At 38.4% G+C, this 15454-nt stretch overlaps 3 protein-coding genes across 3 annotated transcripts; 2 read left to right on the forward strand and 1 right to left on the reverse strand.

The window, feature by feature from the left end:
- The first annotated feature begins 4537 nt into the window (after positions 1 to 4537).
- Positions 4538 to 5900, forward strand: LOC101298248 (protein LURP-one-related 6-like). Its single transcript, XM_004287594.1, has 3 exons — positions 4538 to 4839; positions 4958 to 5197; positions 5309 to 5900. The coding sequence occupies exons 1-3, from the start codon at positions 4606 to 4608 to the stop codon at positions 5447 to 5449; spliced, it is 615 nt and encodes a 204-aa protein (XP_004287642.1). The 5' UTR covers positions 4538 to 4605; the 3' UTR covers positions 5450 to 5900.
- Positions 5901 to 6419: 519 nt separating this feature from the next.
- Positions 6420 to 8960, reverse strand: LOC101298538 (cation/calcium exchanger 4-like). Its single transcript, XM_004287595.1, has one exon. The coding sequence runs from the start codon at positions 8582 to 8584 to the stop codon at positions 6623 to 6625; it is 1962 nt and encodes a 653-aa protein (XP_004287643.1). The 5' UTR covers positions 8585 to 8960; the 3' UTR covers positions 6420 to 6622.
- A 907-nt stretch (positions 8961 to 9867) lies between these two features.
- Positions 9868 to 14817, forward strand: LOC101298824 (aldehyde dehydrogenase family 7 member A1-like). Its single transcript, XM_004287596.1, has 15 exons — positions 9868 to 9977; positions 10110 to 10249; positions 10361 to 10447; positions 10565 to 10696; positions 10892 to 10964; positions 11107 to 11129; positions 11251 to 11314; positions 11983 to 12028; positions 12237 to 12417; positions 12508 to 12684; positions 12841 to 13005; positions 13114 to 13254; positions 13347 to 13444; positions 13568 to 13717; positions 13834 to 14817. Exons 2-15 carry the CDS (start codon positions 10112 to 10114, stop codon positions 13886 to 13888), a joined length of 1530 nt encoding a protein of 509 aa, XP_004287644.1. The 5' UTR covers positions 9868 to 9977; positions 10110 to 10111; the 3' UTR covers positions 13889 to 14817.
- Positions 14818 to 15454: the final 637 nt, after the last annotated feature.

The raw sequence follows: 15454 nt of genomic DNA on the forward strand, positions 1-15454 counted from the left end.
AAGAACTACCGCAATCATCATCAAGGTCAAATCATTTCCATCTCTTTCTCTCTGGGTTAAATTTCATTTCACCTTGGTCGAAATTGTGCAAGCAGTTCTGATTTCTGGGTTCTTTTTTTTACTGCCAGGAAGTTTCTTACTTTCTTTTCTGGGCTTTGCTTCTGGGCACAATCCTTACCTACCATTTTTTTTCTCTGATCATTCACTGTAGGCTACAGAATTGACAGTGATTCACATCTTGTTTGTATGTAAAATTTTCTCTGGGTTTAATCACATTATGCATAACTGTTTTTTTACCCCATTGGGTAATTTTTTTAGACAATTATTTCTTGCACCTCTTGCTTGATTTATATTTCAATGCCAGAGTATGGTCTTCTGCATTGTCAGGGTACGATCTGAGAAATTTAAGCTTGGTTTGTAACTATATGACCTGTATTTTTATATTTTGAAGCTAGACCTTTTGGAGATGGAGCTTGAATTTTGAAGCTACTCGGTTAAATTGGTCCATAAATTCACATGCAGCTGGCCCAATCAATGACAGTTCCCAATATATAGACAAAGTATGAATTCAAAATTATCATTTATATTTCTTTCTTTACTTTGCTTAATCAGCCTCATCATATTCAGGTTCGTACCCTCGCATAAAAGTTTCAAGATATAATTTGAGACTTACACCTCCTCCTACTTAATAATACACGCTATGATATTATTTTAGAGTATTCTTACAGTATGAGATTTAGACATTATATCTTTTTTTATATTATGCGGTTTCGTTAATAGTTATGACGTGAGGCAACCGTTTTAACTCTTATTAAAAAATAAATAAAAATACACGCCATGATAGGAAAAGATTATTCATGTGTAGTTAATCCCTAAACAAGTTGGTGAATCTCATCATGAAAGACATTTCACCGATCTCATCATGAAATAATGAGAAACTTCGATTTCTTTTTATAAGCGACTTAAAATTTAATGTACAAGTGATTATTATGCAAAATATATGAGGAATTATTATCGAGCTAAGCCATCCACTCGAATTTCAAACACTATCAAATTTGAGTATCAAACATAATTTTCATACAAATTTTAAAATACTCATAATCAGCCTTCCAATATGATCAAGCGATCATCATCACAACACTTTCACACATTTTAGAAGTCAACTTTTAAAAACTCTCATATCTCAAAGACTATGTCACATCAGCATGCATGCACTATCACAATTTCATGTCAAACTCTCATGCTCTATCACTATCACTATTTGCACTTTCTTTTCATATTTATAGATCAGCATTCAAATGCTCGTTATCAACATGGATACCATAAGAAAGAAATCTGAAAATGCAAAAGATAAATAAAATAAAAATCACTGTTCTTGACCGTATTGGGTAAGATCATACGATCCCATCCAAACTATACTTGTACATGAATACATGATCATCATTAAGCTAAACCAAATCGTGTTAATCCTATTTAATCAAGAACACTGTAGCTAATCACTTCCGTACGGGTATCAACCATCTCCAACTCCACGCGCGCGCGATTGAAGTGCGGAGGTCAGGGAGGGGGGGTGGGGGGGGTCCTCACAGTTTTTGATTGATCAGGGATGCCACGTGTGGGGTCCATCTGCGAAGCGACATCTCATTGTAAACAGAAGAGAAAAAAAAAAAGAGGGCCTGCTCTTTCCCGAAGAGGGTACAACCCTACGGCAAAAGAGAGAGAGTGGTGACCGGTAACGTGTCAAGAGTGGGCCGGGCCCATCTCGCGAAGCCCAATGCCACTCAGCTAATTTAACGTGCGCCTGGGTGGGTGGTCTCTGTCGAGTGTCGACGACGACGACGCCGTGTTAATCATAGCGATGTTGGTTTTTGGCTTTGCCATACTCGGCTGTGCATGGCTCCACACGTGTGACGGCTTACAGTGACCTAGCTTGTAATGGCAAATGCGTCTGCAGAGGGCATAGTGTCTTTAGCCCACAAGGACCGTCACATATGGTAATGGCAGAGAAGATCAGAGGAGTGGAAAACACACTATACAGAGAAAAGGGGCCTAAAAGCTTTCTCGTGTTTGGTGTTCTCTCCAAGGCTGCATATAACGATTTGGTTGTTGTTAGATGTACCCACTAAACTATTTAGTAGATCTAGCAATTAAAAATTATCATGTATTTTTTAGTTTTGTCCTTGTTATATTAAATCCAGCAAACACAAATTCTTCTTTTAGAGTCGGATCAGAGGCATTAAAATTAAGAAGAAGAGATGTGGCAACGACTGCGCAAACACAACATCCTATTTAAGAGGCTGAAGTGGGATATGGGTCATACCATCTTATCGTTGCTTTGCTTTGAGCCTTTGAGTTGAATTGAAATTTTGTGATTAATTGCGTAGTCATCTACTCATCTGTAGTGTCAATTCTTTGATTAAGAGATTTTTAGCCGATTTTATTCTTCTTCTCCATTACCTGAAATATATTCTACAATTATATGTTTTAAGATGATCGAAGTTCCATACCTGTATTGATATGGGTGAGATATATGTAATGGGATGATCATTGAATTGGAATTTTTTGTTGTTGAAGGCAATCGGTTCCGATATCCCACATCAAATCTTCTCAAGATTCTATACTTAGATCATGGGAATGCTCCTCCTGATTTCCTCCCCCGGATAAGTTCTCTTTCTGGCCTCAACGTGGTGTTAGAGATGATGTTTGCTGGGTTTATTATAACAAGGGCAAAACTGAAAAATACAGGATAATTTTTAATTGTTGGGTCTATTAAGAAGTTTGCTGGGTACATCTAGCAACACTCTAACGATTTTTCTGTGTGGTTTGGGGCTCTTAATATTTTTTTTTACCCCAATGTTTTACCGCAAATACGTGAATTAGTAATGCATGAATTTAGGACCGGTCCTGAAATTATGAAAATTCCAAGCAAATGGCTTAGGGATGACAATAATCTCCAACGGGTAGGGCATCCACGGTATTTGACTATAACGGGGGAGATATACGGGGATAAACATATATTTTTCATTTTTTTTTAAATTACTTTATTACAGAATGGTTAACGGAGATCGGGGCGGGTATTAGAACCTGATTCCCAAAAGGGACGGGGACGGGGAATCCCCATTATCTTATTACCGGGATAGAGACATGTATGGAGATAAGAAATAAAATAGAGTACAGGTATGATTTTTTAATCTCCTAACCCTACCCTCCTCATTGCAATCCCTAAAATGGCTCAGTGTTGAGTCTCATGGCCGCTCATTCTATCTCTCCCTGAATGGGACGGCTCTCTTAATTACATTGAGCCCTAGCTCAAGTGCCTGCTTCTCCTCCTGCATTATAGTAGGGAGCACAAGCGAGGGCCAACCATGCGTACGCGGCGGCCCATTTGGGTGGCTTTCGGCGAGGATTCGAAGTATGGCTATAGGGGATCAGGGAGTAGAGAAAGTCCTCCTTGGAGTGTAAGGCTAGGGTTGGAGTGTTGGACTACGTACTAGAGTGACAACGGGGGCCACAGGAAGATAATAGTAATTCTTGGTGTACAAGAAACATGCACTTATTTGAATGGGTAATGGGGACTGGGGAGCAGAAACACAATACTCTTTCTATCCGTTTAATTGATGCCCTTTGCAACATCATTGAAAAAAAACTTGGTGTTTTTCTTTGCTTCGGTTAAGCAAAGGCTAGTGGAAGAAGCTTCATCTCATGAGTCATTTAGTCCTCCAGGCAACATTGTCCAAAACCACGTTTTGTGTGGGCACATTATAATTCTTAAGTTTCTTAAAAAATGGAAAAAGATAAAGACAACCATGTGTCATCATCTTGTGCTTTCCTACATACGTATTTACGTTTCTTCAAATTTTATCTAAAAGACTAAAATATCACATCTACGAAGAAAAAAGTCATGAACTCGCCGCTAATTTGTATTACAATCATGTGGAGTGTTACCCTTTGAACAATTGCGAGGTCATGACTCATGAGCATCTGTATCGGCAGACTTCCTATGATCATGTGCATGAATCTTTGAAGTTTGAACGGGCCGGGGCAGTCGAATTCAACTCCTGGAAGATGCTTTACATCTTTCCAGAGTCGAGCACATTGTGACTAAATGGCTAAATGAATATGCCACCTTCAAAAAGAGTCAATAGTTTTGAAGCAATATTATTCTCTTTTTAGACATTTGAGCCTCTTTGGAATCCTTCACTGGTTTCTCAAATCAGGAAACTCAATTGGTATATCTCTTTGTAAGATTGAACCAGAAGCCATTGAATCTTCATTTCAAGTCATCAGTCTCTGCTTTGATTGGCCAATACTGGGCGCGTGAACCAACACTCATCCTCTTCAACAAGCAATGACCATCTTCGATGATTTAGCACATTGCAGAAATCACATTATATTCTTCCACATCATGCACGTATTGTATAAAAATACACCAGTCAAAACTTGCCAAACATTTGAATGTGGAAGCCACCAAACAAGTTTCTTCTCTCAGAATACCTCTCATTATTTGCATAAAACAGAAAGCACCTTGTGCTAAAGCATACATAAGAAAGTTGCACGTCGCTAATTCTATAGAATAGTTCGGGAGTGCAAGACAGAGAGATAATCATGGCAGCTAAAACCAACATAATGCCTGTAATCAGCAAGATGTATTGTTCATCAGCACAGGGTGTGTTTGTAGTCAGGAGGAGGCCTCATATGGTAAATGGAGGTGGGTTTGTAGTCACAGATTGTAGTCAGAAGGTTGCTTTCAGGGTTGATGGATGTGGAATTCTGGGGAAAAAAGATGAGCTTATTCTGAGAGATGGCGATGGAGACGCCTTGCTTCTCATTCGTCGAAAGGTACACTTATAGATGATAGATGAGCACATGATGTTCCTTGCATATCATACAAGCTAATGTGCATATATACATGAAATGTTATAGATATCAAGAAACCATCTCATTCATTCTTAATCAGGGAGCGATGGTTGAGGCGCTAAGCATTTACAGGAAATGGAAGGGTTATGCTTTAGACTATGAAGGATCACAGGAGTTGGCTTTTAGCTTGAAAGAGCCAAACTCATGTCTGGCAAGAACTCAAGCTATCAGAATCTCAACTAAGAGAACGGAAAACAAAGACTGGGACTTCGAGATAAAGGGTTATTTCCCTGCTAAGGCTTGTAGCATTGTTGACTCTAAAGGCAATGTAGTGGCAAAGGTAAACATTCTGGACTGCTAAAACTCATAGTCAAGATTAGTGCCATCTTTTTTGCATTTCTACCCAAATGTTTAATGTGTTGGATTTCTTACTCTTTACAATGGAACACAGATAGGAGTCAAGGAGTGGGAGGAGATGATGGCAAGTAAAGATCTGTATCATGTTGTGGTGACACCAGGCATAGATCAAGCTTTTGTATTCGGAGTCATTGCCATTCTCGATTACATCTATGGTGAATCCACCAGGTGCTAACTATCAGATATCAAAGAGAGGCTTCCTTGCTCTGACATCAAAACACACATCTCTGGGCAGTCCAATTTTCCGCACTTGGATTTGTTCATGCTCTTTTTTTTTCTCTCGGTTTTTCTCCATTCTCCTATTGTTTAACTGTACGACTTGGGATCAGCTCAACTGTAAAAGCTTTGAAATTATCTTTGTAATTGTTTGATTTTTTGTAATTAGTTAGATTTCTGATTGTTTTGCAAATAAGACTACAATAACTTTTACCCCAGGGATGCACCATCACTTAATTTGCTTGACACCACATAGGGGTTGTCAAATTTGTAATGAGGTAGAGAAGTTCAAAGCGATACTGGTGTTTATCAAAAAACACAATCAGAAATGAAACATGTCATCCTTTAGGGTTTAAGAGGATTTCCAGTTCTTGGATTCTCCGTTACTCAAACAAGGATCATATAATCTGAATGGAACATATTTTACACCAAACTACCTAGTATTTGCCAGAACGAAATATTTCATCGATTACATTTAGGTTGTCACATAATTTTCTAAAATGTCTCCCATAGTAGTTAATATCTTAATAGTTAAAGTTGGAAAAGGAAATTTGCCTACATACCTGGTTTGAGTTAATAGATAAGTCTCCAGATTAAGAACATTACTTTACTGCAGTCACTAGCCGCTTGACTCTTTGTTATCTTGTCCAAGAAAGGACACAGTTCTTCTCTGGCAAAGTACCACAAGACATCAGCAAAAGCACACATTTACTTCTGTAGTCAAGTTCAAGCAACTAATTCAAGATTACCAAAAAAGCGCTAGTTTAAAGACACTGCTAAGAGGCAGGAGAAATGTGAAACAGAGCACATATTCTTTGTTTCTTCTACCATCATATCATAGCGTAACAAACAGATTAAGCTGAGAAATATCCTCCTGTTCAGATAGAATACAGATGACTAAAGATAACAAACTCAGAGAATCATAATGATAAACAATTTTCCAAGTTCAAATTTGAGTCGACAAAATCTGTTTTTATATTAACAAGTGGAATACATTATCAAAGACAACAAACAGTATCAGTTACTCCTGAAGGAACACTCAGCTTCTGGCACCAATAATGCCATTCCAACTCAACTCTGTACAAGACACAACCTAGCAAACCAATGCAATAATTATTTATAGAACTACCAGTCACAGTCCCCCCATTGATGCGGCTATTCTGAGGGAGAGAAATATCAAATAGAGTGTTATAAGGCCAACTCCTAAGATCTTGTTGGGGCGCATGTCATTCCTGGGCAGCACAATCAGTGACCAAATAAGCCCTGCCACTAGGAATCCCATTGTAAAATACAAGCTACTATCTTTGGGTATTTTATAAGATGCGGGTCTCTTAGACCAGGCGGCAAACAGCATTGACAACCCCAAGCCAGCAAGTGTGTTGAACATAGGCCCAGCATAGCATCCTGACATTGCAATTTGTACACCGTCACCACCATTAATTGCCAGTGCAACATTCGACATTAGATCACCCATCGAGTTGCCCCAAGCTAATACAGTCAATCCGAGAATTGATGGATTTATTCCAAAAATCACACCCAGTGCCACCAGTAGTGAAACTAGCTCATTTGCAACAATGTAGAACCAGATGATACTCATGAAAAATCCTCCCAAAACCCATGGAAATAAAAATTTGCGAGGAGGCTGGTCAGCTCTGGTGTATATATATGCAAGGACACCCAAAACAACACCAGAGACAATACCTATAAAATATGCAATCTTCACACTCCTAGATCCCACATCATCTTGAATGCTCCATAAGAATACCAGAAGAATAGGAGCCAACACAGCACTTGCAACAGCATAACCTTTGGACCATCTATCCTCCTCAATTATGGGGATTGTCAATCGTCTTGGCAGCGTCAATGGAAGCTGTAGCACTGATAGAACTTTGAAAGAGGAAGAGTTTTCATTGCTCTGTTCCTCTTCGTTCCAACCCCACAATGACCTTGGGCTGTCTGTACTATTCTTTGCACTCTGATTTGAATAAATTGCTACATTTGAAGCCCACATCCACTGCGGCAGCTTACTTTGGAGGTGAGGCACGTCACTCCCCTCTTCAGATTCAAGTAGCCCAGCATATATGGAATCATCCTCCTCATTTCCTTGCGAAAATATACTTCCTCTAACCGGAAGCAATGGTGTTACAACATCCAACCTTAACTTTCGAACATGTTTCCTCAAAAGCTCATTTGCAGCCACCACAAACCCATAAACCGCATAAATCAACACAAACGCTATAGCACCCCCAACAGTAACCTTCCCAACCACCAACATCATCGCAAGGGAGAAGATTGTAAAGAGGAAAAAACATATATCTCTGATAAAGCACTTCCTATCGAGCTGAACCCCCTTATCCGCCACACAAAGACATATAATCCCAACAACAATACAAGTAACAAAAACAGCTCCACCCAACACACTATTCAGCCCCACGTCGCCCGCATCCTTCCCCACGAAAGCAGCAATGCTGGCAAACACATCCGGAGCACCATTCCCAAGCGGAAGCAGAGACACACCCGCCACAGTGGCGGGCAAATTCAACAGACTCGAAAGCTTCTCCAGCGAGCAACAGAAGTAATCCGCGGCAGTATTCCCCAACAGATAGAACAATGCAGCTAACCAAATTGTCAATGCAATATAACCCAGAAAGTTAAAGCTCCCACAGTCACAGTACAGAAACTTAATGTAATTAAAGTGCCCGCCAGGATTACATTCCGGGTGGGCAATCAAGTACTCGCATTTGGTTGCGAAACCATGGTGTGTGAACAACCCAGTGCACATTTTAGGATCAGCAGCCGTTACAAAGTTGGCATCAGACCCATTAACACTAATACTACTCTGATTCGAAAAACTAACATCAGCATTGACCTGGGCCATTCTCCGGCGAATAATCTCGACCCGATTACCCATAAAGGCATCAACTTTGGAGCTCCAGATAGGAGGAAGAACCGAATTCGAAGCACCCAGAATTGGGTTTTTGATGAAACCATCTTGGGTGTAGAACAAGAAGAACAACACCAGAGCACTAATTGCATTGAAAGCCCCACGAATTCGGGTCTTTCTAGACCCGAAAAAGTAACTGGGTCCTCCCATGATCGACCCCCCTCCTGATCAAAACCCTAATTGAAGTCGAAATTGGGAAAAAGCAAGACTAGGGTTTTCGAATTGGGGGGAAATTGAATAAAGGGTTGGATTGAATGGTGTGAATTGCGATAAAAATTGGGTCTTTGAGGAAATCAGAGAAAGTGAAAATTGGGGGTTTGAGGAGGAGAGAGGGTTACCTTTGGCTTTTGGGTTTAGCACTCTTTCTGGTTTGGAAGAAACAGAAAGAGTGCTAAAGAATACGAACAATAAAGGAGCAGCTTCGTCGTAGCTTCGTTCAATTCATTTGGGGAAGGAGACCCAGACGACGTCGTAGCTTCGCATAGCTTCACACCAATATTTTGAAGACGATGACTCTTTTCGTTTCGTTTTGGTTTTTGGGTCAAGTTTTCTTTTTTATTTAGAGCCATAGAAGATTAGTGATCTACTAGTCAAAGTGTAACATCATCATATGCTATATGGACCAACATTTTTACATCATACTACATACTCTTACGCCTCTTACCTAGTTATATATGTATTCTCAAAAGGTTTTGTGTCAAGAAAAATTTCACACATTAATTTAGATTTAGATAATTTATACATGTTCAATAGTTTGTTGTTGGTAGTAACATGAACTAAATCAAGATTGTCAACGTCTTATAAATAGTTCTTTTATGAAAAGAATGAGATTCTCGAAACTTTATACCATATTTAAAAGATGTTTTAATTGTTAGAAATTTCTTTTATCGTATTAGTATTATTAAGCTTTACGATTGTTCTCTAATACTCGTATTTAAGAAACTTTGTTTTGTACCAAAATAAATTTCGTAAGGTGATTTGCATCAAAATTATTAAACATTTTAGACTATTGGTCAAAACAAATTTCTAATTTTAGTCGATACGTTTAAGAAATACATTTAAGCCTTAGTATTGTTATTAGGTATGTTTTTCTTGTTCTTAATATGCACCGTAAACCATGCACTGGATCCGTAATTTCTGATCCTTACAACCTCACACATTCACTTAAAACCACACTAAATCATGCATTGAACAACAAGTTCAGAATCTAACTTCCCTAAGTGATTGCGAACACTTCCACACCTAGCTTGCTGCCAAAACTTGGCCATCTCTGTGTCTCTGCTCATATCTCACTTGAGCTCACCAAATGTTAGGTTGGCTCATTTGGTCATTTCACTGACCCACATTGTCGTTACTACCCGCGTGTCACTCCAATCTGATCGATACACTAAACTAAACACGCACTCCAGCAATCACCATAACTCAATCCTCAACGTAGTTCAATTATAAAAGACACAAGCTTTTCGCACTCCACATCCGTCACGGCATTACCCACTTTCTCATTCCTCATCTCTCATCGCTGATCACCAAGCTTTTTGCTTCGGTAACTCATCTTTCAATCCCTGATCGTATTCTGTCTTTGATACATGTTTGCTCTGTTTTGTTATTGTTGTTTGTATCAGTTATTCAGTTGTGTTTGTTTTGTTCTTGATCAGTGTGAATGTTTGATGTGCAGAGATGAGTTTCGGAACAGAAAAAGACTATGAGTTTCTGGGGAAGATCGGTTTGGCTCCGGAAAATCCAGGTGGGTTCATAAATGGGAAGTGGAAGGCAACTGGCCCAGTTATCTCTACCTTCAATCCTGCAGACAATCAGGTTTGTTTGGGGTTTTGTTACAATCTAATTTTATGTGTTAAAGTTTGGATCTTTCTACAAAACTAACCCAGAATGATGGATTTTATGATGTCTTGGGCATTGGGATGTTAGGAAATTGCTAAGGTCACGGAAGTGTCTACAGATGATTACGAGGAGGGGATTCGTGCTTGTAGTGAAGCATCCAAGACATGGAAGAGTGTGAGTTCCTCTTCATTTTTAATTGTTTATGAATCTTGATGGTATTACACTCAGAGATGCTGTGTGAATTTTCATATTCGTTAAAGTTTAACATGTATTGTTTGTTTTTGTATGTAGCTGCCAGCACCGAAGAGAGGTGAGATTGTTAGACAGATAGGAGATGCATTAAGGGCCAAACTGGACTATCTGGGTAGGCTTGTGTCCCTCGAGATGGGGAAAATACTTGCTGAAGGAATTGGGGAAGTTCAGGTATCAGTGGTCAATTTTTTATTATTCAAATACATTTATTCAGTGATCATTGATTTATATGGTTTGATGGTAGTATAACTTATGCATCTGTTAAGTGTGGACTCAATTTTGTAGCTGTTTGCTTTTGCTGTTTTTGTGTCTTCAGTAGAAAAGGTCTGAACCTTTTCAGTAATGCCTGGGTTATAATGTATGCAGGAAGTGATCGACATGTGTGACTTTTGTGTTGGATTGAGCCGTCAACTGAATGGATCTATAATACCCTCAGAACGTGAGCTCCAACTTCACTTTTACTCTGTCGTCCTTATATTAATTGCTAATTTGAATAGCTTAGTAAAGCTTTAAAGGCCTCTAGTTGCTATTTGCTAAAGTTTCTTTTTGTTTGATCTACATCTGGCTTTTTTCTTTTCCAGGTCCAAACCATATGATGTTTGAGGTACATTACTAGTTCCTAACCTTATTTAATCCGTAAATTCTTCAAATTTGACGATTGATCTTTAAATAACTGACTTTGAATATGCTACAATTGACAATATTGTGCATTTTATGCACCATAGGTTTGGAATCCATTGGGAATAGTTGGTGTCATCACTGCTTTCAATTTCCCATGTGCTGTTCTTGGTGAGTTCTTGTTTTGATTTGTATTGGCATGCTTGCAACATTATATAAATAACTCTTTCTTATGTACAAGAAAGTCATGGCATGATGTTGGGTGACTTGGGTCTACTTTTTATCTTACCTTTTCTGCATTACACATGAAGTGTTAGAGTGGCATCCACTATCATATAATCTGTATAGTAGAACATATAAGCAGCTATGTGTGTGTGTGTGGCATTTTATTGTGAGCAAACTGTCCGCCTTTTCTTGTTTCATTTTTTAACTAACAAGAGTAGTTGGCTCTGGAACTAGATATTTAGAACTACATTCTGTAAGGAAAAAAAAAAAATGAAAAAGAAAGAAAAATGTCATATCTGAATTCTTTGATATTACATATAGACCTCTTTACTGAATGCGAAATGTATGGATTCGTTCATTGTTTAAGCCGTGCATTCAGTTCAGATGCCACCCTTCTCCTTCTCTAATATGCGAATGTGTCAGGATTCAGGACAACCTACAAGGTCACTGTGTAAATATATTATGTATTAAACTGTTAATATATGATTGTGATTTGTGAACTAATAATCCATTAACAATATGCTTTATTTTGTCTCTTAAGATTCCATGAGTGGTTTATGAATTCTGAACTTTCCAACCGTTCTTATTTCTTTGTAATTTCAATGGTGATTTAGGATGGAATGCCTGCGTTGCACTTGTCTGTGGTAATTGTGTTGTCTGGTAAGTTTGTAGATGTCCATATTTCAGACTTGATTTTTGACAAAATTTATCACTTCAAATCAGACAATAACGATTTCTCAGAATCTCATTGTTTCATTCTTATAGATATCTAAGTATTTTACTTTCTCAAATATTCGAGTTTTGGCAGATGAATCCATCAAAAAGATGTCCTGTAGTACATTAATTACATTGATACTATGCATTGTAGGAAGGGTGCACCAACAACTCCTTTGGTAACTATTGCTGTGACAAAGCTAATTGCTGAGGTTCTTGAGAAAAATAACTTGCCCGGGGCTATATTCACTGCTTTCTGTGGTGGAGCTGAAGTTGGTGAAGCAATAGCAAAAGACAAAAGAATACCGCTGGTTTCATTCACTGGAAGTTCAAAGGTGTGTGGTCACATACTTGTGCCTTCAAACCTTTTTTCTCTTTTTTCAACGCTGTTATGCTAACAATAGCTTTCACGATATGAAATATAGGTGGGTCAGCATGTGCAACGAATTGTCAGTGAGAGGTTTGGTAAATGCTTGCTTGAATTAAGCGGGAACAACGCTATAATTGTTATGGATGATGCTGATATCGAGTTGGCAGTGCGTTCTATATTTTTTGCGGCTGTTGGTACCGCTGGTCAGCGCTGCACTTCATGCCGCAGATTGGTGACTATTTACATTTACAAAAGATCTTTTTTTTAATTTCATGGTGGTCATAGAAGTATTACTTCCTTCCACAATTTTTGCTTTGTCATTCCCTGTTTTCTCCCTGAAAATTAAATGTGCAAATCTCTGTGCATGTATGGCTTCGCTGGAGTGCAGTATCTTCATGAAAGTATATATCAGAATGTATTAGATAAGCTAGTCGGACTTTACAAGCAAGTCAAAATTGGGAACCCCTTGGAGAAAGGAACTCTAGTTGGGCCACTACATACTCACCATTCGAAGGAGAATTTTGAGAAGGGGATTGGGGCAATTAAATCTCAGGCATGTTATGCACCTCTTTAAGAATGTTATAATCTATTCACAAACCACACACGGTGGAGGAAAAAGAAAAATAATGTTTATGTCTTGCTCTGTACTTTCTTTTCTCAGGGGGGAAAGATTACTGTTGGTGGATCAACTGTAGAGTCAGAAGGCAATTATGTGCAGCCAACAATTGTTGAGATTTCTCCAACTGCAGCTGTGGTGAAAGAAGAGCTGTTTGGTCCAGTTCTGTATGTTATGAAATTCAAGGTAGTCTCACTTATTGAAAGTTCTGTTATTGATGGTTTTTACGAGTATATTCTTAGATTTAAACTTGCAACTTTTTGTTTGAGAAAATGCAGAGTCTTGATGAAGCAATTGATATGAACAACTCTGTATCACAAGGATTAAGTAGCTCAATCTTCACACGAAAACCAGAAATTCTCTTTAAATGGATTGGGTGAGTTTCAAAGATTTGATGAAACTTATCTCATCTTTTGTCAATTTGCCCAAGTATGTTACTCCAATTTTATGACCATTAGAGATTTGAACCTACATTCTTCAACGTTGGGATTTGATGCAGGCCACACGGCAGTGATTGTGGTATAGTGAATGTAAACATTCCTACTAATGGCGCTGAGATTGGTGGTGCCTTTGGTGGAGAGAAGGCAACTGGTGGTGGCCGCGAAGCAGGGAGCGACTCATGGAAGCAATACATGAGACGTGCAACATGGTAATCTTTCATTAACCTCTAATTTGCTCAAATCTTCCTGATTATCTATCTGCATTGGTTATGAAACTGTTCATAGGTATTCAATCAATAATTTGAACAAATTGTATCCTTGACAGTACAATCAATTATGGGAGCGAACTACCACTTGCTCAGGGTATCAACTTCGGGTAGTAAACCAGTCTTCACACTACGGGTTTGGTATAGTCTCTGACTCTCTGCCATGACATATTAAGGACATTCTGCAGTAGCCGCTCTCAAAGGATATAATTCCCCTACCAGCTTGACTTTGTTCAACGAAGCCCGAACTGATCTTTATGATGTTTGGTGCAAGACTCGTGTTTACATTTATAATCTTGAATAATAATAGCAGAATGTTTAAATAGCATCCTCTTCTGTCATTTGAGTGACTTGTTTGCTTTTCTGAAGCTTCATTTGGGAAATGTCCCATCAATCAAAATGAGCCCAACAACATTATGATCGCTGTGGTCCAAGTTAATAAATCTTGTTGCTTCTTTGCATATATGACATCCTTTAAAAAGTTTCATGTCAGAATGAAGCTTTATAACTAGACTTATATGAGACGGTTTGACAGAATACGAAGTGTCAATGTCCACTTCAAGTGCAGTGGCAAGCATTGTAGTGAAGAAGGTAGAAGATGACAAGGGCCGTCATTATGAACCAAGTTTTGGCTGGTGAATTCGCTTCGCTGTTGCCACCAGAAAGTTTCCGTCCTACTGATTTTACTTTCCAATCAGTGGCATCACTTTCATGAACACCAAAACCTATACAAAATCATAGTTCATGCTCACACTCGTCTCCCTTGATTGACCAAATTCAAAAAACAAAAAACACAATCGACATTGTGCTGGAGCTTGGTGACTACAAATTTGACGATGCATGGAGTACAATAAAAGTGTGCACAGCCCTTGAAGTCGAATGAGTCTTCCGAGTTAAATAGGCTTAAGACACAAACCTATGTGATAGGGTTACAGAAAATGTCTCTTACTATGTGATAATAGGGCTACGTACGTATACAGAATAACATATTTATACAAGCAAATCAAAAGATGCTTTGCAAAACAAAAGGTATTATTATTACACTAAACATGCATATGAGGAACAAGTAGTTGAGGCAGTTGAGCAATGAACAAGTCATGAAGCAGCACTGCAGCAGGTGTAAATGTGAGATGAGTAATTAGCTTAGCATACACACGAATATATAGAGGGGATATATATCCCATAATTTGAATAATTTTCTGGACAATCATACTTCTTGTCAGATTTCTTGTTCAGAAAATTGCATAGAAGTTTCTACATATTTCATAAATGCAACCAAAATTAAATTTAGTCAATCCTTTGAAATATAGTCACTATACAACATACATGCTCATATACGGACTGCGAGGAAGAATAAAAATTGATTGATACATGGAGCGCAGTCTATATGCTTCAATAAAGCAAAATAAAACTACTTGTGAATACCTCATTTTGTTTATGAACCTGAGGAGAAGAATGCCTCAAGTAAAATATCACTTTGGTTATTCATTGCATGAGTTCGATCACCGATTTGCTGCTCAAAGTGTTTGCATCTTGATGATCATATTTCTAGTCTGTGAGACCTAATTAGTTTTTGGCTCAAAGTAAGGTTACGAATCCCCTTACCAGCTTCAATGTGTTAAACGAAGCCTGAACTGATCTTTATGATGTTTGGTGCAAAGACTCATGTTTACATTTCTA

Source organism: Fragaria vesca, linkage group LG1, assembly GCF_000184155.1.
Source record: "Fragaria vesca subsp. vesca linkage group LG1, FraVesHawaii_1.0, whole genome shotgun sequence".
NCBI lineage: Eukaryota > Viridiplantae > Streptophyta > Magnoliopsida > Rosales > Rosaceae > Fragaria > Fragaria vesca.